The 22,297-nt window shown below is 38.9% G+C and overlaps 1 protein-coding gene across 7 annotated transcripts in view; it reads right to left on the bottom strand.

Annotated features, from left to right (window-relative positions):
* The window catches only part of shank3a (SH3 and multiple ankyrin repeat domains 3a), a 201,175-nt gene that overhangs the window by 113,115 nt on the left and 65,763 nt on the right, over positions 1-22,297 (bottom strand). For 4 of the 7 annotated variants that reach the window (XR_014800651.1, XR_014800652.1, XM_084933196.1 and 1 more), the window contains exons 3-4: positions 21,065-21,268; positions 17,168-17,239 (exon numbers count right to left, since the gene is read on the bottom strand). Coding sequence is in view for 3 of the 7 variants with exons in the window: in XM_084933196.1 (XP_084789322.1) it covers positions 17,168-17,239; positions 21,065-21,268 (276 nt within the window). In the remaining 4 variants the exon portion in view is untranslated. The other 3 variants (XM_084933200.1, XM_084933195.1, XM_084933199.1) reach the window with 3 other exon arrangements.

The following is a 22,297-nucleotide window of genomic DNA, read 5'->3' as shown; positions in this document are numbered from 1 at the left end:
CTTCTGTATAACAGAAAAGTCACATTCACACCTCTCTAGTGTACGCCGTTTTCATGGCCACCAGGCGGCGGTACCTGTTGTTGCAAATAGACTTTTGGTCCTATAGAAGTCTACGGCTTTACAGCTATCTGACTTGACCTCAGGAAACACTTCTCTGGTGAGTTTCACTTATTTTGAGGATCATTGAAGTAAAAATCAAGTCTGTAAATCTCGCTTATGCTGTGTTTCAAAGACCCCAGGGAATACCTACAGTATGTTCACTGGTGATTATGTCGAAAACGCAAATTTTGAGTACTTTGCAAACTAGTCAGTGGTATCATGGTAGGTAGATTTATCTTCTAAACTGTCTATGAGGAAATCATATGAGACACAGTCATTATCATCATAATCATCATAACTGCAATAGCTAAACAACTTGCCCCCTGCATGTTCTCTCTGGTTTGAAATGTAGAATATTATGTAGTCCTTTAACTGAGATTTCTTTCTGATTGTGTAGGATAGCAAGGAAAGGAAACACAAACGGAGAAGTTAAAAAAAAAAAGTCTCTGCTTTCTAAAGCCAGGCGCGAGCTGGATTCCTGCCATTTGCTGACACTGCTTGCACATGCCAGTATAGGTACTCTGTTATGTGACCTACTGCTACTTCAAATGGGACAAAATGACTGTGACGCAATTCTTCTGTCAGAAAACATGCAAACATGCATATGAAATTTCCCCTTGTGGGACTAATAAAGGTATATCAATTCAATTCAATTCAAAACATGCCATTTTTTAGCATGTGACAATTTGTCACCATTTATTCATCATTAATATTGTTGTAAGTACCAAAAATAGCTGCTTGGGCTAATGCTCCTGGTAAAATAGCAGGACTCAACAATACACGTCTTCATACAAATCCTAAATTTGAAGAGCATAAACTTCAAGACAAACAAGTTTCTACAACACAAACTATTGTGCATTTACTGTCACAGGTTGGGTATTGAAATAAGAACAATGCCAGTAGAGCACCTGCAGAGCCTGTTGTAACAGTAACCTAGATTTACTACTATTAACATGAGTCATTTTAGCAGTAGTGTGCTGTGTCTAACCTCTGTGGCCCGGTATCTCGTAGCTTTCTCTGAACGTAGCAGCATGGTTCCTCCTGAGTAATCCTTTTTAGAAAAACAGACAGATTTTCAACGTCTGTATAATAACTACCACTCCTCTTGATGAAGTACAGTTTATGAGGGTGGGACAGTGGGAGCTTTCTGAAAGGGTTAGCTAAAGGCTTGAACAAAGCAGAATAAAGCCACTGCCTCTTTCCCGCTCAACAACTAACACACAAAGTTGCAGAGCAAAGGCTTATTGTATGGGATCCCACACACCCCCAACCCACCCACCCATCCAGCAGCAACCAAATCCACCCACCCTCCTGACCACACTGGCAGTACAGTTTTGCCCAGCATTGTCCCTCCCATCAGGACAAGTGCGCTCTGGCATACCTGCCAATAGTTTAATACAATTCATTTTTTTAAAAAAATGGACAAAGAGGCATAAACAGGAACAGAGAGTAGAGCTTTGTCTACGGTTTATATACAGAGGCATATATAGAAACAAGGCAGCATATTCATCGTTCTACTGTAATACACCATACAAAGGCTTGGTATGTGGCTAAATTTATGCCAGTTACAGTGCAATAGAATCAAATAAACATACTATAGTAGGCAAATATTTAAAACTACCTGATTGTAACATATATACTTGAGGACTGAAATAAATTGACATTTTGATACATATATACAGTAAGTGTGGCAACAGTAAAAGAAGTATCTACAGTAATATCTACTGTAACTAACCCGACCCCCCCCATAGTGGTTTTCAGATGAGTAATAACTAATAGAGATAAAGTTCATACATTCCGTCACATGAAATATGAAAACCCAGCTGTGTTGTTGCTTGTAGGGGTAACTGTCATTTTGTGTGTTTGTGTTTGTAAGCAGGGTGGTCAGGGAGGATGAGGGGAATGCATGCAGTCATCAGAATCAAAGAGTTCAGAGAAAGAAAGAGCTGAATCAGGTCCAGTCACGTGCTTTCAAACTGACACCAGGACAGAGTCACATGGACAGCGCGGGGATATACCCAGGGGATGGCACACAACTGAGTCAAACCTGAGTAAAACTTCTGTCTAAATAGAAATTAAAATATGGCAAAACGTACCCTTTCTCTCTTAAACAGGCCTACAGGTTACTGAGAGAGAACAGAAGGGAGCAGGCAGAAAGCCAAAGGCTGAAGCAGGGGGTATGTGGGTAGTGAATTTATTCAGCCTGATGATTATTAGAAACTCCATTGTACTTTATGCCTCTGGCATCCTATTTTTCAGCCATCTATTCATGGAGCCTGACCTAGAATGACGACTCTCCAGTTAGTGCAATGGTTTTTTTTTTTCATTGTGAAAACTTGGGCAATGAGATGTAAAAACATCAAGACTAAACAGCAAGTCTTACTCCAGTAAAGGCAGAAATGGATGGATTGATGGAGGAAACCATATTTTAAATTTTTAAGTTAGCTCGCTTATGAAATACTGGCATGCAAAACAAACAACTGACTGCTTCCTTTGGGTAACACTGATTCACAATTATATAGGCCAACTGGTGATTTTAAATGCCATGGGTGTGAATTTGAGAGGCTGTCTGTTTCTCTGTATTGGCCCCAATGTGGACTGATGAACTGTCCAGGGCCTTTTGGCAGATAAGCTGGTTCCAGTCTAACTTTTAAATAAAATCTCACATCTAAAGATTCAGTGGAATATATTACCAAGATTTGTTACTTATAAATATACTTATCCAGAAACAGTAATACCATTATGAATGATCTGAAATGTGGTGCAGATGTACAAATATCAGAATTATATAACACACAATCATGTAATTATGTAATTACCTAGCAAATTCTGCCCATTACACCCTACTTTATCTTTTATTCAGTAAACACTGCATAGGGGATGACTGAGTAGACAATCTGAACACAATAGAACAAATCTGTACAGTGGGAACAGATTTCCACCTACCTGCCAACTTAATACTTCAGCAGGTTAAAGTAGATCTCCAAAAGTTGATTCTGTTCATCTGGACGTAGCGTTTTGTGGGAGAAACGTTTCGTCACTCATCCAAGTGACTTCTTCAGTCTCAGCTGACTGCAGGTTTCCCCAAATCTTATAAACAGTACATTTGCATAATGACTGAAACCAGCCCAGTGAAGGGACAATGGGCTGGGAGGTCAGTTCCTTAATCATAATTATGCAAATTCTCATGACCATTGATCAACAACCACTGACCAAAACCCACTGATCAAAGACCACTGATCAATGGCCATGAGTACCATTCACAGAGAGTTGGGGAATGGCTGCAATCACAGCATTGTAAGATGGCAAAAGATGTACCCTTAGGCCCCCTCCTCGATTCTGAATCGTCCCTTCAGTGGGCTGGTTTCAGTCATTATGCAAATGTACTGTTTATAAGCTGTACAGTGCAGCGAGGAATGCCCAGACCTCTACATTGGAGAGACCAAACAGCCACTTCACAAGCGCATGGCACAACACAGAAGAGCCACCTCCACAGGACAAGACTCAGCAGTCCATCTGCATCTTAAGGATAAAGGACACTCTTTCGAGGATGCCAATGTTCACATTTTGGACAGAGAGGACAGATGGTTTGAAAGAGGAGTGAAAGAAGCCATCTATGTCCACTGTGAGCGACCATCTTTGAACAGAGGCGGGGGTTTACGACACCAACTCTCTGCCATCTATAATCCAGTTTTGAGATCCCTTCCCAGACGCCTTAACGCCCACTCACATCCTGGGCCATCTGACCTCAGGAATTCGCATGATAAGGTGGGGCCAGGTTTCACAATGAACACACCCGAAACTCTGGCTGATTGGGACCCACACCCAGTTTCACACCTTGGCTCAGGCGATTAGAGGATCATCAGGGGGTCCTTTTGTCCCTCTGTGGGGGGATACTCCCACTAGGTTTATATCTGGGACTCTCCACCATTTGACCTTAGAACTGAAGAAGCTTCTCGGATGAGAGGTGAAACGTCTTCAAGTAAACTTAAAGAAGTCCAGACGCTTTTCTTTGCAAGCTCCTTTGACTACGATGACCTGGATGACTGAGAACCTCACAGACATACTGTTTATAAGATTTGGGGAAACCTGCAGTCAGCTGAGACTGAAGAAGTCATTTGGATGAGTGATGAAACGTTTCTCCCACAAAACACTACGTCCAGATGAACAGAATCAACTTTTGGAGATTTACTTTCCTGGATGATTGAGAATGCATCAAGACAAAGGTTAAAGTAGAGTTTTTGTGTTGTGTTGTTGTGGGTGTGCAAATGTGCAAATTTATCTGAATTACAACAATAGAGTCTAATGAATTAGTATCATCAGTACCTATAAACAGACACCCACATACAGATTAGCGAGGTGTATTTTACAGAGCTTGAGGCTACGTCCACACGTACCCGGGTATTTCCGAAAACGCAGATTTTTCTATGCGTTTGCACCTTTCGTCCACACGTAAACGGCGTTTTTGGTCACTGAAAACAGAGATTTTTAAAAACTCCGGCCAGGGTGGATATTTTTGAAAACTCAGTTTTTGCATTTACGTGTGGATGAGAAAAACGCAGAAAACGCAGCGTCAAAGGTGTGCGCATTTTTTGACGTCACACTGTGCGCCACGTTATTGTTTCGGTGAAATGAATTTCTACAATACTATTACTGTTAATTGTACTCTCTGCAGTGTTTAAATGCTTACATATACACACACAGTTACTGCCCCTCCACACATACTACTCGGTTCTGCTTCTATGCCCCAGCTTTGTTTACTTTTTCCCACCGAGGCTTCTAGACTTCTGATTGGCCAACATTTCTGCACGGTTAGGAATATATCGCCACCTGTTGCTTTGGCATGTTCCTAGCAGAGTTTTCCTTCATTTCTGCCTTTACGTGTGGACGGGATTATTTTTTAAAACGAAAACGGAAAATCTCCGTTTTCAAAAATACCCGTGTACGTGTGGACGTAGCCTGAGGCTATGATTTCTACATGGCCTGGTTTCAGAGCATACTGAACTAAACAGAATCAATTCCTTTTTCAAATCTGTGTAATCAGTCTCTCTCTCTCTTTTACACCAGTGTTATAGTTTCCATTATGGGCCTGACTGGGTGAGTGACGTATATTTCACCATCACATGGTGAGCAGGAGGTTCTGTGAGGATGTTTGTGTGCCTGCCCAATATGAGGACACCAAATACACATTTCTCCTCCAACCCCAGAGGGGCAACAACTTGAACATGGTGTCGCAGCAGGTTTTACTCACAAGAAAGTAAAATCCCATCCACATACTCCCTTACAAACATACCATCTCAGTTAAAGTAAAAGTTATGATGGTACATTATGAAGGTTTTTGGTAGCAAAAGTATGATAGAGTACAACGCTGCAATTTCAAACAAATTTGCATTAGTGATGTGTCGATCGCGAACGAAATGGCTCTTAGAGCCGGATCTTTGACGTGAACGACGCGAGCCGGCTCCTTATCGCGAGCCGTGGGTGTTTTTTTTTTTTTTCTTTCTCTCACCCTCTCTCTCTCGCATTTTTTTCCGCTTCACTCCGCATGCGAGCCTTGTGCTTTGCGCTGGGAACAGGGGGGAGGGGCGGTAGTTACACTCACAGTAGCACAGGAACAGAGCGGGAGGGAGAGACAGAGAAAGAGAGCCAGGGACAACAACGTCACAATTGAAAGGTATAGTAATCATCCACAACTATTTTCAGTTGCGGATGATAAAGGATTCAGAAAGTTTATTCATGCAGGTCCATATGACAGAGAATATGCATCTTCTTTTTGTTTTCATATTTTAATTTATATTTAATTGTGTTGTGGTTTGCAGTGTTTTGTGTTGTTTCACTTTAAATTTGTTTAAAAGGAAAAAGCTGAAAATTTAAATATTTAAAAGTTGAAATGTGAATAGTTTGTTTTTGTATTATATGATTTATTTATTACATTTTATGTGGAGTGAATAAATAAAAGTATATTTACGATGGCCCCTAGAGACAAAGCACGTACAAACTCCAAACTGTTGAGCGTTTGTTACCTAGTGGCTACACAAGCCAGCAAGTACCAACGACCGGATTTGGTGTGTGGTAGTAACAGGTAAATGAACTTTTTTTTTTTAAATTATTTGAATATATATGACCATACAAGTATGCTTTCAATTGTGTAATTTAAGTGATCTAGGTAGCTGTGTTTTGGAGTTTGTACGTGCTTTGTCTCTAGGGGCCACCGTAAATATTTATATATAAACATATATAAATAAAACCACATTAGTAATTCCCTTTGTGCATAATTTTATATTATTGTTAATAATAAATTAATTAAAGCAACAAAACAATCTGAAGAGCCGGTTCGGAGCCGAAAGAGCCGGTTCTCTAAAAAGAGCCGGAAATCCCATCACTAATTTGCATTAGAGCAGTATACCACTGTATAAAGAAAAATGAAAAATTAGCTATCTGTGAATAAGTTACCTTTTAAACCAACCCGAAGCAAACTGAAAGAAAATGCACTTGTAGTCTGGATGTTACATCTCCGAAAACGTTAGAGCACTTGTGCAAATATGTGATGTCTTGATGAATCGAGCAGGTATTTGAAGTTTACACAGCACCATTCTCGCATGAAAATATCTTAAAAGTTTATTTTGTGACCCAGAAAGAGTAATATTTCAAACTCCGCCACTCTGTGTTCCTCCGCCACTGACTCGTTTGAGTTTTGGACGAAATGGATTCTGGGATATTGCATTTCGTCATTTCGAGCTGATTGGAGACCAGAACAGCCAATCAGATATTCTTGCATCCAAGTCTGTGATTGGCTGGTTTTGTGGCACAAATATAACGGTGTACACAAAGAAATGTTGAGAGCGCGAGCAACACATTGTGAGCGAGCGCAAATACAAAAACTGAGCGAGAGGGGCTGCCATTGTGTGTGTGTGTGTGTGGATAATAGCAAACACTGAAATACATTTTTTGCACGCAGCAATGAATTTTGTTCACTCAAATTCAGCTTTTCTTCGCTCAAAATAAATTTCTCCTCAAAATGCAACACTTGCACCTGCAAACTTTTTTACTTGCGCTCAATTTTTTTTTTACGTGCGCTCAGAATAGTGGCACAAAAATAACGCCATAGAAGACCACAAGGCAAATTCTGTCCTGGGGAGAAGCTCTGGCTGCTCCTTGCATTCACACATTGACATGTGCATGCGTAAACACATTTTTATACACCCATACACTCACATGTGCACATACCCACAGGCATACAGGAATAGCTGTCACACAAACACACACAGAGTGTGTGTTTAGCTTGCTCAGATCTGAAAGAAAAACACACAGCTAGACACGAGCATCCACATATCCTCCAACATATCAGGTACATACACACATATGCGAAAACATACAAATGCTGTTCCGAGCCCACAGTGAGTAACTCAACCAGTGCAAAGAAAAACATTAGCATTCTGTCAGGGTTTCAGACAAGACTGCACCAGCTCCTCACACAGCCAACATGCAGCAGAGCATAACAACGGAATGAAAGCCAGTGCATAGACAGGTAGTCAGGGAACGGTAGGGAAGTGTTTGTGAATAACTGGAGACAGAAAGTTGAAAAACAAAAATTCAGAAACAGAGGGTAAAAAAAGGATGTCTTTACAACAGAGGTAATGGCAAAATTAAATTAAAGAGATGATGAAAGCAACTGGGGTACCTTACTATTGAGCCTGGCCTTCCTGGCTTCTTTAGCTTTTCTTTCCTTTTTTTCAGCTGATTGTCTTTGTCTTCTGGTCAGAATGGATCCCATCTCACACACACACATGGACACACTCTCCACCACACGCGCAGTCCCGTAGGTCAGCTACAGTTTGAATGCCAAAACATCCTCCACATGGCCATATCCAGCCCCCCACCCTCCTCCTTGTTGTCTACTCTCTTCTTGTTCTCACTCCTTCTCCTTCACTACCTTTCGTCTCGTCTAGCACGTGCAGACTCACCTGGTCAGTGAAACAAACACTCACCCGAACCTGGACCAACACACAAACTCCTGTGCATACACAGACAGACGGAGAGGTGGTAAGGGGTTATTTTGCAGGATGCTGGAGAGAACAGAGGGAAAGTGCGGAGGGAGGGGGAGAGAGAGAGCAAGAGAAGAGGGAGGGAACACAGAGGGAGGAGAGAAAGTGTGTGATAGGGGGAGGGAAAACCAAATGAGAAAAAGAGAGAGCGAGAGAGGGTACCATGCTGAGGGAAGGTATGGATATCAAATGCAAACAGAAATGTGTAAAGAAAAAAAAGAAGTGTGTTCTTAAATATACAGCAGGTGCTGGTTCAGTCTGCATTAATATAGCAACCTGCTGAAAATCTTATTCATTATAGTCGAGGAATTTATGCCAACTGACTAACGTGTTTCTTAAAACACAAACTGTCTATAGTTACACTGAACATGCTTCGACACATACAATATGCATGCATGCACACACTGTATGGTTAAACACATCAAGAGCATTTCGGATTAGAATCAGTGACATCAATTTTAGTGGGCGCGCCCTTCACTGGGAAGATATTTTTTAAATCCCAGGTTCCATGTCTGTATTTGTCTGGGGCATGTGGATGAGCTCGAATGAGCCGAGAGTATTCTTGTTCGAACCCGATTTGTCTTTACTGTCTTCAAAGAGCTACATTTCTCTCCTGGTAGGGGCTTATCCATTAGGGGCGCTTTTCCATGTGAGGGCTTCCCAACTGGAAATATACTTTCATCCTGTGCCATGCAGATACGTGTATCATATTGGCTGTGTTTGCAAAAACAGAAGCATGCTAGGCTAGTTTAGGCACTCAACAAAGGCTTTGTGGAAACTCATAACAATATCACACCCACGATGGGCTGCATTCACTGTGTAGTTTTATTTTAAATTGAAAATAATGCAGGAATTCTCATTCGTAAATACAAAGAAGTGCTAGCACAAATACAGAGCCGCAGTGCCAGAGGATTAGAATTACTATAGATTATATGATGGAGCCTTTTGTGCATTATGCTTGTCTACACTTGCACATTAACAACAATGTGGCATAATGGCTTAGCTTGTGAATAACTGCACATAAGAACACAGATTTCTACCCAAACTCCGAGCACATTTTACACTTTGATATCGGGTGCCAATGAACAATGCAAATATAACAATAGCGCATAAGATATTCTCTTGCTCCACTTTGTGCTCTTTGGCATCATGACCACATTAACAAATAGTGCATTACTAAATGCGTTTTGCACTGCCTTGCCTCAAGCTGCCTCAAGCTTTCTCTAACCCCCACATTATCTCTTTCATCTTAATGGCCATGATGCTATACATATATGGGTCTATTTTTCTATCCATCCAGCTGTCTGATCTTATAGTTTACACTTACACATAGTTTTTTGCAAATTTCATTGGCTACAAATATAAATATATATAAATATATAAACATACCCATATAAAATGCCACTAAGCATTACACTGCAGGACACATGAATTATTACTAGAATCAAAAACAGTAAAACAAACAAAAAATTTATCTTTTTATCTTTTTCTTAAGTTATTTTATCATAAAAATGTTAAATTGTCTGATTAGTGCAGATTTTTACTGGAACAGTCAAATCCTGCAGCTTACTGCTACTATTTACTCTCAAGTATAAGACGAATCATTTTGCATTCAGTCCAATGCAGGATGTTAATAATAATCTTTCTTAGCATTTATTTTACAAGCAAGTGAAACTTCATACACAGAAAACAGACAACTCCCTGCAAATCCACACAGACATGCTGTACTCAGGGCCACGACCCAGGTTTAGATGATTAGCAAATCACTTTGCAATCATTCTTTTTTATTCACATTTTACAAAACAAAACTTTTATGGAAAAGGGCTTATATACATGCACATACAGTATGTATTTGATACAGTAAAATACTGTAGACAGAGGTTTTTCAAACAAACACTGGGTCTATGTGATTAAGTTACTTATATAATAATAAATAATAAAGATAATAAAGTTTTTCTATCACTGGAAGGCCTTTTTTACTCTGTAAGAAAGCCACCCATTCAGCGCGTCAGTCTATTACGTGGCCGACCGCCTACATCCAACTCCCACACACATGCACTCTTTATTACAAAAAGAATATGGCATAAAATTTACATGAAGCCACCAAGCTTAACCAGGACAGTTGCAGGGTGAGGCCTGGTTGGGCAAAGGGAGAAAATGAAAGGGAAAATCCTATCAACTATGACCCAATTTTATAGTTTACCCTGTGGCTAATGAACTCCATGCAAGAAAACTAGGGTAATGCTTGACCCCTGCCTTGCAGGGCAGCTTGCTGCAGAATGAATACCCTAGTACCAGCCAAGGCTGCAAGACTCACCCAGAGCAGGATTCCACCTCTTACCCCTTAAGTCATTATGTCATAAAAGAAAATCTGCTATTTAAAAAAAGGAATAAAATAAAAGTTTTTGGGTTTTTTTTTTTTGCTTAAAGCTCATGCTCACTGATGCAAACACATATTCTGACCTCAAAAAGCTTATATAATTCAAAAATGATAATGACAATTGGGATTAAGTAATTGCCAACGTTTGCCATTCTTCTGAGAAATAGAGAAAACAGAGCAAGCTGAAATCTAACTTGGACATGACCTTGTTATAGATTAAGAACATCAGCTCTACTGTGGACAATTACACCAGCGACTGGCAGTGACAACCTTTTAATATTCAATATAAAATTCTTTAAACACACTGACATAAATGCCGGTACACAGTGACAGATACGGCATTGATCAGTATTTAAGTAAATATGTGGACAGTGACACAGTTTTGCCTGTGTAAACCACCACAGTGGATTTTAGATCAAACAGTTAAGCTGTAATTTAAGATTATCCTCTCAGGTTTAACTCAAGGATTTAAAAAAAAAATGTACACACAAGTTGTGCATTACCTGTTCAGGATTTACATCCATTTTTATACATTCTCCCCCATTTTCAGAGGCTCATGTGCCACGTGTTGTCTGTTCCCTCATTATTTCATGACAAAAATAAAAGATCTGGAGCTCATTCCTTGTGTGAAACCTGCATTTGTTTGCTTTTCATTGGAGCTGTCTATACCGGGTCCAAAAATGTACAAAAATTGTGCCACTGTGAATATCTAGGGAGATAACTGTGAGTTTAAATCCACTAGTGGAAAAAAAGAATCTTATAAGCTTCTGCAGCTTATGCGGCAAAATAACCACACTTATTTTCTCCAATAAAACAGCAGTCACTGATTACTTACTTGTGAAATATAGCATAGCCTTCACAGCCCATTCACACTTTGAGCTTTGTTCTCTGTAAGCCAGTGTTACATAGAGCTGCACATAACAAATTGTGTCTTTATAGGTGATTTATTGCATGAAATGACTCTCTAAATTGCAATCGTGCAGAAATTGATCCTCGCTGAGTTTGTCAGTTGAGCACCACTCACTCACACTTTGGCACAGCAGTGTAACACAGAAGCAGAATAAAGCACTTCACACCAGACTGCCTTAACAAGAGAAATAATTGAGTGCACGACTCATACTTGTCACTGCTTTTCTGCATCTTCATCTCATTCACCATTTTGTGTTTTGTTGTAGTTTGACACTTTTCAACAGCGCAGCAGAGAACCCTCACAACCCCGTGAATGTACAGATGATAGTAATCAAAGCCAAAAATCATGATCAATTAAGAGGGGGCGCGGTATGAAAGGGGGGAGGGGGGGGACAAAACGCTTGGACACTGCTCGGCTCCCACACAAACGCAAAGCAGGAGATGAAACATAGCTGAATATGTTTCCAAACCAACTTCATTCTAAGCCAAAGACTAGAAAATATGGTGAAGCACATCTGCCCTTTGGCTTCACCTGCACAAGTGCCAAGGTAGGTCTCCCCTGCAGAATTAGTTTTCCCTGTGTCGGGAGCAGCGCTGGGCTGTTCAAATCACGGACAAACAGTATCCCACACTTGTTTATGTTTTTGAACCCATTTTGCACAGAGAGGCATTTTTTGAAAAATGTATTGATAGCAATGTTGAATATTTTTAAACAGGAAAAAAAAACAACTACACGTAAAATAATCACATCATGATGCCTTTGTAAATAGAGGGACAGTAACTGCGTGTGTATATGTAGGCGTGTAAAACCTGCAGATAGTGAGATTAACAGTAACAATATTTTGTCTCTATCTGCTATTCTGCAATTCATCTCATGTAAACAATAACATGCGCACAGCGTGACGTGAAAAAAGGCACATACCTTTGACGTTGCGTGACGAACTCTGTATTCCTCGTCCACACGTAAACGCAAAAAAGAAGTTTTAAAAAAATCTCCGTTTTCGGTGATTCGAAACGCCGTTTACGTGTGGACGAAACAGCTGCGTTTTCAAAAATGCGGACGTACGTAAAAGAGTTAGTAGTTTATTTTATTACTACCTGTCATTTATTGCAGTTTACTTGTATTTGCTTAATTGTTTACTAAATGTTTGAGGTGTGAAATAAATTGCAATGGAGCAATATATGGGTGTGTGTGGTTGGAGGATGTGTTTGTGCGTGCACGCGCGGGGGGGGGGGGGCAAACATTTTTCTTGTAAAACAAAGGGGGGCCTAGCAAAAAAAGTTTGGGAACCACTGCCATAAGGCAACATTTTGCCCTCTATGTTTTTTTCTTCTTTTTAGTGATTTTTTTTAGTGTTGAACATTTTCAACACTAGAGAATCTTTCATATGAAATGTATCCCTGAAACAAAATGGGACACTTGCTTAACGTCCTCAAACATTAAATATTCAGGTAGTACACACAAGCACTCAGTGACACAATGTGTATAACTTTGACTACCCTATTAATAACATTTAAAAAAAAGGAAAACACAACAGATTTTTAATCAATAGCTTTAAACCACCAACTGTTACTAGGCAGTTGGGTTAGTTTCTATGATTGTGAGGATTAGCAATACAATTAAATTTTCTCATGGGATTACACAAAGCTCTGTATAATCAGCTATTAAACTGTTCTCACAAGTCTTAGTCGGTTAATTGTAAAAAAGAGCATATCTAAGAACATTAGCCACACATTAGGGGTAACAGCAGTGCACTCCATGATCTAATGTTATGTTTTTCTTTTTTCATTAAACTGTAATTTGAAGCAGTATTTTTCAATAATGTCTGCCTGCAAAAAAAGCACATGCCAAATAACAAACATACCATTTTCTCATGGAGTTTAGTTAAAATTGAAGCTTTTTAAAAAAAATAAATAAATAAAATAAGGGTGAAAAGAAGAAAATGATGAAAACAGTTTTTCCAGAATTTCTTCCCTGCAGCAGCTCTACATCCCTCTGTAGCAGACAAAAGTACACAAACACAGTTTGAAGTTCTGGCGTTCTCTCCAGTGTAAATCTCCTGCCATCTGATGGGGTCTGATGCAAATGCATTCACGTCTCTCTCTAGTCTGCTCCACTCCAATCTACAGACACACACACACACACACAGAAAACCTGGACTTCACAAGTAACTATTTACTGACATCTCCTGCTATACCACACCTGCCACCTGCACCTGTCCACCTTGGCCTTGTACTACGAAGCCTGTTTAAGATACTCAGGATATCTGTTTTTGTTATCTGGCTTCCGGTAACCCGACATAATGAAGCAGCCTAAGTCATCACATAAAGGTGGTTATCAGCACAATAAGTAAACCCAGGGTTTTCCATTCTAGCTAGCTCTGCAGGTTTACAGCACAAAAAAGTATTTTTGCATGCTTGCAGCCAACAAAGGAGAAAGTGTAACAGTGTTTATATGGTATTATGCCACTTGCCACAAATGTCAGTGTAATGGGGAAACAGCGCCCCCCCCCCCTCGGTGTGGCTGGTTAGGTGAGGCTGGCTGCAGTAATCGCTGCCAGTCTGCCGTAGCCATACGAGAGGTGAGTTGTATTTTTCCGCACACAATGTAGCTAAATAGTACAGACACATAAACCATGTATGATCAACTGATGGGCACCGAGTGTAATAAGTGCTTAGTGGACACATGTCCAACACCAGTTTTATGTACTTTTCATTTGTTTATTATTGTGTAAAACTGTATGCTAAAGTGGAAAGCTAATGGGATGTTCTGCCGTAATGTGCTGTGCGGAGTGGTGTGGCGAGCCCTTTGCACTGATACAACACCGTTGTTTGCATTCAGGAAATAAACTGGCAACGATCGATCAGAGACTCCTTGTCTTCTTAAAAACACAACACAACGCAGAGTAGAGGTGTCTGTTTGGGCCGAACTGTTGCAGCGGGGTGAAGCAGAAACTGGTTACAAAAGCAACAAAGCAAAAGTTAATGAATGAAGTTCAATCTATATAATTTAATACTCACAGGGGAAAACTTTAGACACCACTTAAAAACTTTAGACCCTAGTCCTAGGGATCTTACAGGAATGGACATCTGATTGATCAGTGGTTGATATTTTCATGCCTTTTGATTTCCAATCTTGAACATAACTTGAAGCATGGAGATGCAGCTGGGTATGGAGGGAACCACTTCCTTAGTACTGAAAAACCCAAATCCAGCTTCACAGAACAGGCCACAGTTGTACTCACTAAATTCCTGCTGCAAGCAATTATATCATCAGTCACCTGTGTGCACACCTGGTTCCCATTATTTCATGAATAATATTAATAGTGCCCAGCAAATATGCATGCTTTGCCAGATTATCTAGGCTGCCCAGAAGACAATATTTATCCTGCTCTTCTTTTCTGTATTTGAGACCACCTGCCTGGGCCTCACAAATGTCTGCCAACACTAGCCTTTTGGTTCTGTTTGCCACTTTATACTGTGTCTGTGAGCCTGCTGATCCACCAAGCTTAGTTTACCAAACCTGCCTTCTCTTCTGCAGTCTGTTCACATCCGGTTAGCAACATGCCCTTACACGTATTTTTCAATATATGAATTAAAAGTTGCATTTCAATCACAAAAGATTTGAAATTTGATTTACCTTGCACTTATACATGCATTAAGAACATATTGTTTCTGACAAAAAATTATACTAAGCGAACAAAATTAGTTCAGGATTGCAAATCATGTTGTTTCCTGTTCTATTTCCTAGTTGAATAGGAAATCATGCATTTTACAAAAGAAATTTCAGTTGTATTTTGACAAAAAAGCAATTATACATGTGACATATGTGACCCTGTTTTTTTCCTGAATATTTTATTGTGCCACAGTAACACACAAAAGATCTAGTTTATGTTTATGTGACATCTACCATGCTTCTTTGTGTATGAGCACACTCTGTCCTTATGCAAGCATGTTAGTGCTCGACATGGCCTAAAGAGAGTACTTCAATTACACATGAATGAACCAACAAACATACAGAGCAGCACTCTTACTTTGGCCCTCTTTTCAACCATCTCATAAAAAATTACACAATAAAACTCAACCAGAGCCTCTCAGATGCAAATACTTGGCTGACAGTACCAAGTAAGCAATTTCTAAAGTGCTTTGTTGTCTTAGTGATGTGAAACATTTCCGTTCTATAATTTTAATGGAGAATCAGTAAATCCAGATGGAAATTATTTTGAATTTTACCTTTAAAAACACTTTTAGCACCCTGATCAGCCTGCTGGTGGGAAAACATCCCACAGGAGAAATTTGGGTTGCTGATTGATGGAAGTGGCCGAGGATGAAAAGGGAAAGAAAAAAACGAAACAACTCTAAAATCAGATTGACAGCGATGTTTGCCAGAGAAATGCGACTACACAGGAAATTAGGCAGTAAGTACCAAGACCATGAAATGACTATTCTCAATATCCACCAGGAATAAATAACTAAAATGGAGGTATTTCATATAAACCTCTCAAAATGAAAGGGCCCCAGTAAAATTGCAAGTTTTATCACACCAAAATTTACTAAACTATCAGCAAAAGATAATACATTTCATGTTGAGAAAATTAACCCAAATTCTAGTTGTCCTTTGCTGTCTTGCCTCCAAAACTTAAATCCAATGCGATAAAACCACATTTCCTGAGCAACTCAATCTCCCAGTGTGGCTTGAAAACATTTTCCCGAGAGCATTTTTTCTGTCTTATTCATTTGTTTATGCATAAACGCGTTACATGCCAGTCTACCATTGTATACAGCGTTGTTGTCCACTTTTTAATTTTAGCTTTTATTTATGTTACAAAAACACTTTAAAAAGAAAGCCTAATTTCTGCTATTTAATACCTAAGAAATATCAACTTTCACAGATGGTTCCAAAATATGCCAAACTGCAAAATGCATAGCTACGTCTTGACTAAAGCCTCTGTAACTTTGTTCTGTTTCATTTCAGCAGCATGAATCAATCTGAAATGAAATATATATATATATACTCTTAGTGTGTTTTCACATGTTATATTAATTGCATGTTCACTCACTATTTCCCATGATGATATAATATGCTTCCTTTGGTACTTTTAGTAAAAGCTCTTTCAGCCGCTCCCTTATTCACAGAGGGTCGACACAGCAGATAGCTCCGCATATTTGATTTGACAGATTTTTTTCACCGGATGCCCTTCCTGACACATCCCCAAAGGGATATGTGTCTAACCAGGGACTTTATGTGTTAGGCAAATGTGTAAACCACAAGACTATGGAACCACAATCATACCTTAGGCACTTTCAGTATAATAGCCATATTTTCAGAAAATATGGCTTTGGACAGCTAAATATTGGTTCTTGTGACATCTCTAGTCTGTACAGACATGTGTCTACAAGGAAAATCTGAAAAAAGAGAACACGGAACAAGCATGTGGGCGTTACTGAATGGTCTCAACATGATTTTGGATCCTTGGCTTTGCTTCGCTTCAGCAAGATTTCAATCCAACATATGTAGACCAGTTTCATAGACAACACTCATTGCTTCCATCATTACTTTCGCCATCTAAACATCAAAAAGGACACAATTTTTTCTTGTAGTGGCCCACTGTGCCACTATGCTATCCAGTCAGTGTTTTAATTACTGTATTACTGTACCTGTATCACTGCGTTCAAAAGGTTGCACAAACAAAAAGCTTGTGGAATTGAAAACCGCACGACTGTTTGGGCTTACCTTAGTGTGGAGCTTGGACAACTGCTTTTCATCCAGGTAGGTCTGAGTGTAGACACGTCTTTTATAGCGGAACTGAAAAAGAAGAACAAATATAAGAGGCTCTTATCTCTGCTTTGCAAAAAAAAAATCAAAGTTATTAACTAAAATTGTCATGCAGCATCATCTGCTTAGCCTAGCTTGTGTAAAATAAATTATTTTCTATTAGTTTGTCCTATGAAATAGAAAGTGAGAGCAGAAACAAACATATTTGGACTTATTTAATAACTTTCAAAGTCATTATGAAATGAAATTTCTCACTGCAGCTTGCTGTCATCTCTTTCCAGCACTCCTGCATGTCATGTTTGTCATATATTACATCTTGCTTGAAAACCCAAAAACTGTAACTTGGAGCTTGAATATGAAACATAAATAGCTAAAAAAAAAAAAAGTCTTCCAATATCAGCTAAACACCTCATGTATAGGAAAAGCACAAAAAAGACATTTTCACCATTTTTAGATAAAATATTTTCTACAGCTAGAAAATCATATTAGAAAATCAGCATAACAAAAGTTGAACTTGAACTCTGAAGGCAACCAATCAATACATTATGTAATAAAAAGTAGAAAATCTGACAAAATAAAAGTCAAAAAGTAACTACTTGACTTAAGTATAGCAGATAAATAAGTATAGCTGTACACAGAAAAGGCGATAAAGACAACTAAAATCACACCTGACAACTCCTCACAATCCTCCATGACAAGATAATAAATTAAGACCAGACATATAAAATGAGAATACCACAGAAGATGACTTTTTCAGAAGCAGAGCAAGAAAGTGGTCAGCAATTTGGTCGGGATCCTTGTAGCTTAACAAATATGAGACAAAATATAGCTTTTTAAAAGAAAAAAAATGTATACGTTGGAGAAAGTGTGCTAATTACATGGCTTGGCATATATAGAGTACAACCAGCTATTTATAAAAGAAATGACGAATGCACGAAGGTGCTTAACCAGAAAATGTTCCAGCAGCAGATGAGGATGTGAGCACAACTATTTAAACTATTTCAGCACGTTTCCTAATATTATAACAAAGCTTATTTGTTTTGTTTTTTATCATAAAGAAGACAGATCCAAGGCACAAGTGGTCTAGTAATCAGACAATAAGTTAGAGATGTGGCAGTGGTGAGTTCAGGTAGCATGATGACTTGAGCTTTCACTACTGCAAACTAATTCATCAAGCTTTCTGACTCTATTATCCAACTTTGGTCAGCAGCTTTACCGGAATTTGTCAAAAGCCAATCATTCATTAGGTCTGTTGCAAACTGCTTGTTTTGTAGAAAGGTTTCACTGAACACTGACAGCCTGTAATAGCTTTAAAACTTTGCGACTTTCACTGCCCCGGACTCCATGTATTTTTAGGTCTCTTTGTGCTCGTGTGTGTACGTGTGTGCATGTCTGCTTCTCCAGCGATGTGTGGCATTCACCAACAGAGTAAATCCATAGCAGAGCACAGGATTTTGAGCCGCTAATCCGAACCTGTCAATCTTCTCTACACCCAACATGCCTAAGGGAATAACTGCAGGTCAATACATAGTGCTCTGGCAAAGTAGCAGCAGACACTTGTGCACACACAAACTGATCAATCCACGCCTATTGAAATTGTAAATTGTAAGTTTTAGGAAGTACAACCACAAATCCAGATAGAATTAGATACAGTACAGACTAGACAAACAAATGGACAAATGGCACTGACAACTTACCCACCCTGTCAGCTCTTGCATCATTTTGCCTCTTAAATTGTGTAGCATCCTAAATGCTGCGTAGAATGAATGTTAAGGGGTTTGGTAAAGGAACCTAACTGGTAATGCAATTGCATAAAATTGTGTTGTTGTTTTTTTGTGATAAGCTGTGACTTCTGTAGAAGTATATGAGCTAAAACTGAGAATTTTAGAGAGAGGGTAGTAGAAAGTAGAAACATTAAAATGTGTAGACATAGTCTAGTAGAACTCCAAAATCAAGGTAATTAACTTTAAATGAGTATTATTCATCCTTAAGCTGAGACATTACACAGTCTCAAGCTTGATTTGCAGTCAAGACTCTAGAAAACCAACATAGCTAATTTCATAATAAAGTTTTATAACAAAGTAACGTGACCAAAAATTCTTAATGTTTCAGGGAAGAATTTACTCTTTGGTAGATCTTTATTTCGCTTTATTTCAAGCTCTTGACATGTCACAAAATCACTGAAAACAAAGGCAGTCAGGAAAAAAAAAAGAAAGAAAACCTAGCCGTCATCTTTACACCCTTGTCTGTTAAACAGTCTCTAATTCTCTCAGATCAAAAAGCTTGATGGACAAGCACTGCAATTATCTTTGAGAAATGACAGCTGCAGCAGACAATAAACTGTCACTGACTACAGCATTATTGCGATCGGGTTTGACTGGCACATCAGAAAAAGCATACATCACACTTAAAATGATGCAGACACATGCATCCAAATGTCGCATCAGCCTGCATGTGAAGCATAAACACACATATAGACATACGACTTTTGAACAACAATGAGTTGTAATAATTCAATTCAATTCAATTTTATTTATATAGCGCCAAATCACAACAAAAGTCGCCTCAAGGCGCTTCATAGATACAGAGAAAAACCCAACAATCATATGACCCCCTATGAGCAAGCACTATGACTTACAAATATGACTGACAAATGACATGGTGAGAAAAATGATAAGAGAAACTATTACACTGGTCTATAAACTGAATCACGCTGCCATGGGAACAAGGACCCCTCCCCGAAAAACCACAGGTGCAAGATGCTGTATTTATTATTAGGTTAAAGGGACTATGACTAAAAACACATTCATCAATATGCTTTAAAAAGCAGATGTCTACAGTGTGCTAGGATGAAACCTATAAAATATAACGCATCAGTATTTATATAACATCAAAACAACAGTGCACTAAAACAAAGGTAAATTAAACAAAAACTATGTGCTGTATATGAATGAATCAGCACTGTGTGCAGGCATAGTGACACTGGTGTGCAGTGTTGGCCCCTATTATGCGAAGCAAGCACCTCTCACTGTTGTGTGAGTAGCAAGATTCAGCTGCTGTGAAGTTACTGCAGACTGGAATGATTAGGTTACTCTAATCAAACATGAAGTGTCTTAATAAGCTCAGGTTTCAGTTATCCAAATGTTGTGCCCCAGAAAGGAATTAAACAAACTGTTCATGCAGCATTATGATGGCCTCTCTGGCAGTTATTAGCTAGAACAGAGCTAGAGAGGCCACTAGACTGCAGAGCCAGCGTTAAGCATGTTCAGTTTCCCAAACATATTTCTTATATCTCCAATAAAAAATGTTAAGGATAGCTCTATATATTTCATATTTCGACAGCCCTACTTCCATAACTACAGTAGTATGTATTCTTGTTGAAATCAGCTGAAGCAGCAACAACCAGCTTTTTCTGTAACATACAAACTAAATAAAACAACCATTATTGGGAACACTGAACTGTTGTAAAATTTCCAAATTAAAACAGGATATGGACAGAGTTGTTTCATTAAGTGGTGCAGGAGGCACTGATTGGCCAGCTTGTTTGCAAGTATCAACATCTGTTGTTCAGCTTTTCCTAATAATACTCATTTTGATCGTGTGTTTAGTATTCACGAACTGCTTTACGTAAATCATGCAAAGATAATTATTAGGACAATATATAAAATACAATAAAATATAGGAGGAATATAAAAGCATTTCTAATGTGAATTGATTTTTCATAGAGTCAAAAATCTTTTTGAAGATGTATGCAGAGAAAACGATTATGTATGGTGCTGTTGCATATACAGCTTCTTTCTCTCTTCCTATCATATATCAGTGGAAGCCTCATAAATGCACACGATCCACACCTACCTCAAGGTAAGGTACAGGAGCAATGGATGGGAAGGGGTATTCCCTTAGCCGTCTCTCCTCATCCAGAAACTTGCCAGCCCTGCCGTTGTATGCCGGCTGGAATAGGCCATAGTTTAATACATCCTTCAGGCTCTGGTTGAGAGTACACAGGATTCGCTGCTTGGACAGCCAGATTGGAGCATCCACATTGAATTTTAAACACTTCTGCAGAGACAAGAGTAAAAAAAGGAAAGAAGGTTAACTTCATAGCATTTTTAAACATATCACATACTGCACTTAAGTGGAATTAGGAGACTGATATGTAACATATAAGAAGAACATATAACATTAAATATAAGGACCTGTTTCATCACAGAGACATACATTGGATGTCCAATATCATAAGAATAAGAAAAAGCCAATTCACATACAGTACTGTACAAGAATCTTAAACCAAACCTGATTTCTTTCTACTTTGCTCCCAAGAAGCCAAACTTACATATATATTGCGTATATATAAGAGCTGATGAGAAAAGGCATAAAAAAATTTAAATTGTATCTTTAGACACTTTGTTACTAGCAGCCTATCACAAAAAACCCTCCCACATAATTTGTTCCCACTTTCTTAGTGAAATCAAGGATAAAATAGACATAAAAACAGACATAAAATAGTATTTTTGCACCAACAAGGTGAAGTCCAAAACAGCTATTAGATGAAAACTTGACAAATCTCTTCATGGTGTGCAGTTTTCCTAAAACATGTGAGGAAACTGGACAAGTGGAGGACAAAAGAAGAAGTAGCCTAAAAAACTTTGTGCAGTAGATGAACAAAATAGTATTTCAAAGTCATGTCCTTTAAAAAATCCAGCAATGACCTGACACAAGATCTGAGAGATGCCTCATCAGAAAGAGTCTCAGTGGAAACATGGCTGTCAGGAAGCCATTCTTAAGGGAGTGAACCAGGGAGAAAAGGCGTGCCAAGTTACACAAGAACTGGACTAAAATTTAGTGGCATCAGGCCTTTTGGATTTGTAAATACTAATGTAAAGTTTTGAATTCACACCACCGTCAACAAATACAGAGGAGGTTAGAAGGGAGGGACAACACTGAATGTCTACAGTTATCTGTCACACGTGGTGGAAGCTCTGTTATGGTTTGAAAGCTGCATTTCAGTGGTGTTGGAGATCTTGTCAAAATTGAACACAGAAAAATACCATCGGATTTGAATCCACCATGCAATACCATCTGGAAAGC

The sequence above is a fragment of the Perissodus microlepis genome, chromosome 7, assembly GCF_051167445.1.
Source record: "Perissodus microlepis isolate ML-2025 ecotype Zambia chromosome 7, ASM5116744v1, whole genome shotgun sequence".
Taxonomy (NCBI): domain Eukaryota; kingdom Metazoa; phylum Chordata; class Actinopteri; order Cichliformes; family Cichlidae; genus Perissodus; species Perissodus microlepis.
This window is presented reverse-complemented; position numbering and strand designations above follow the sequence as displayed.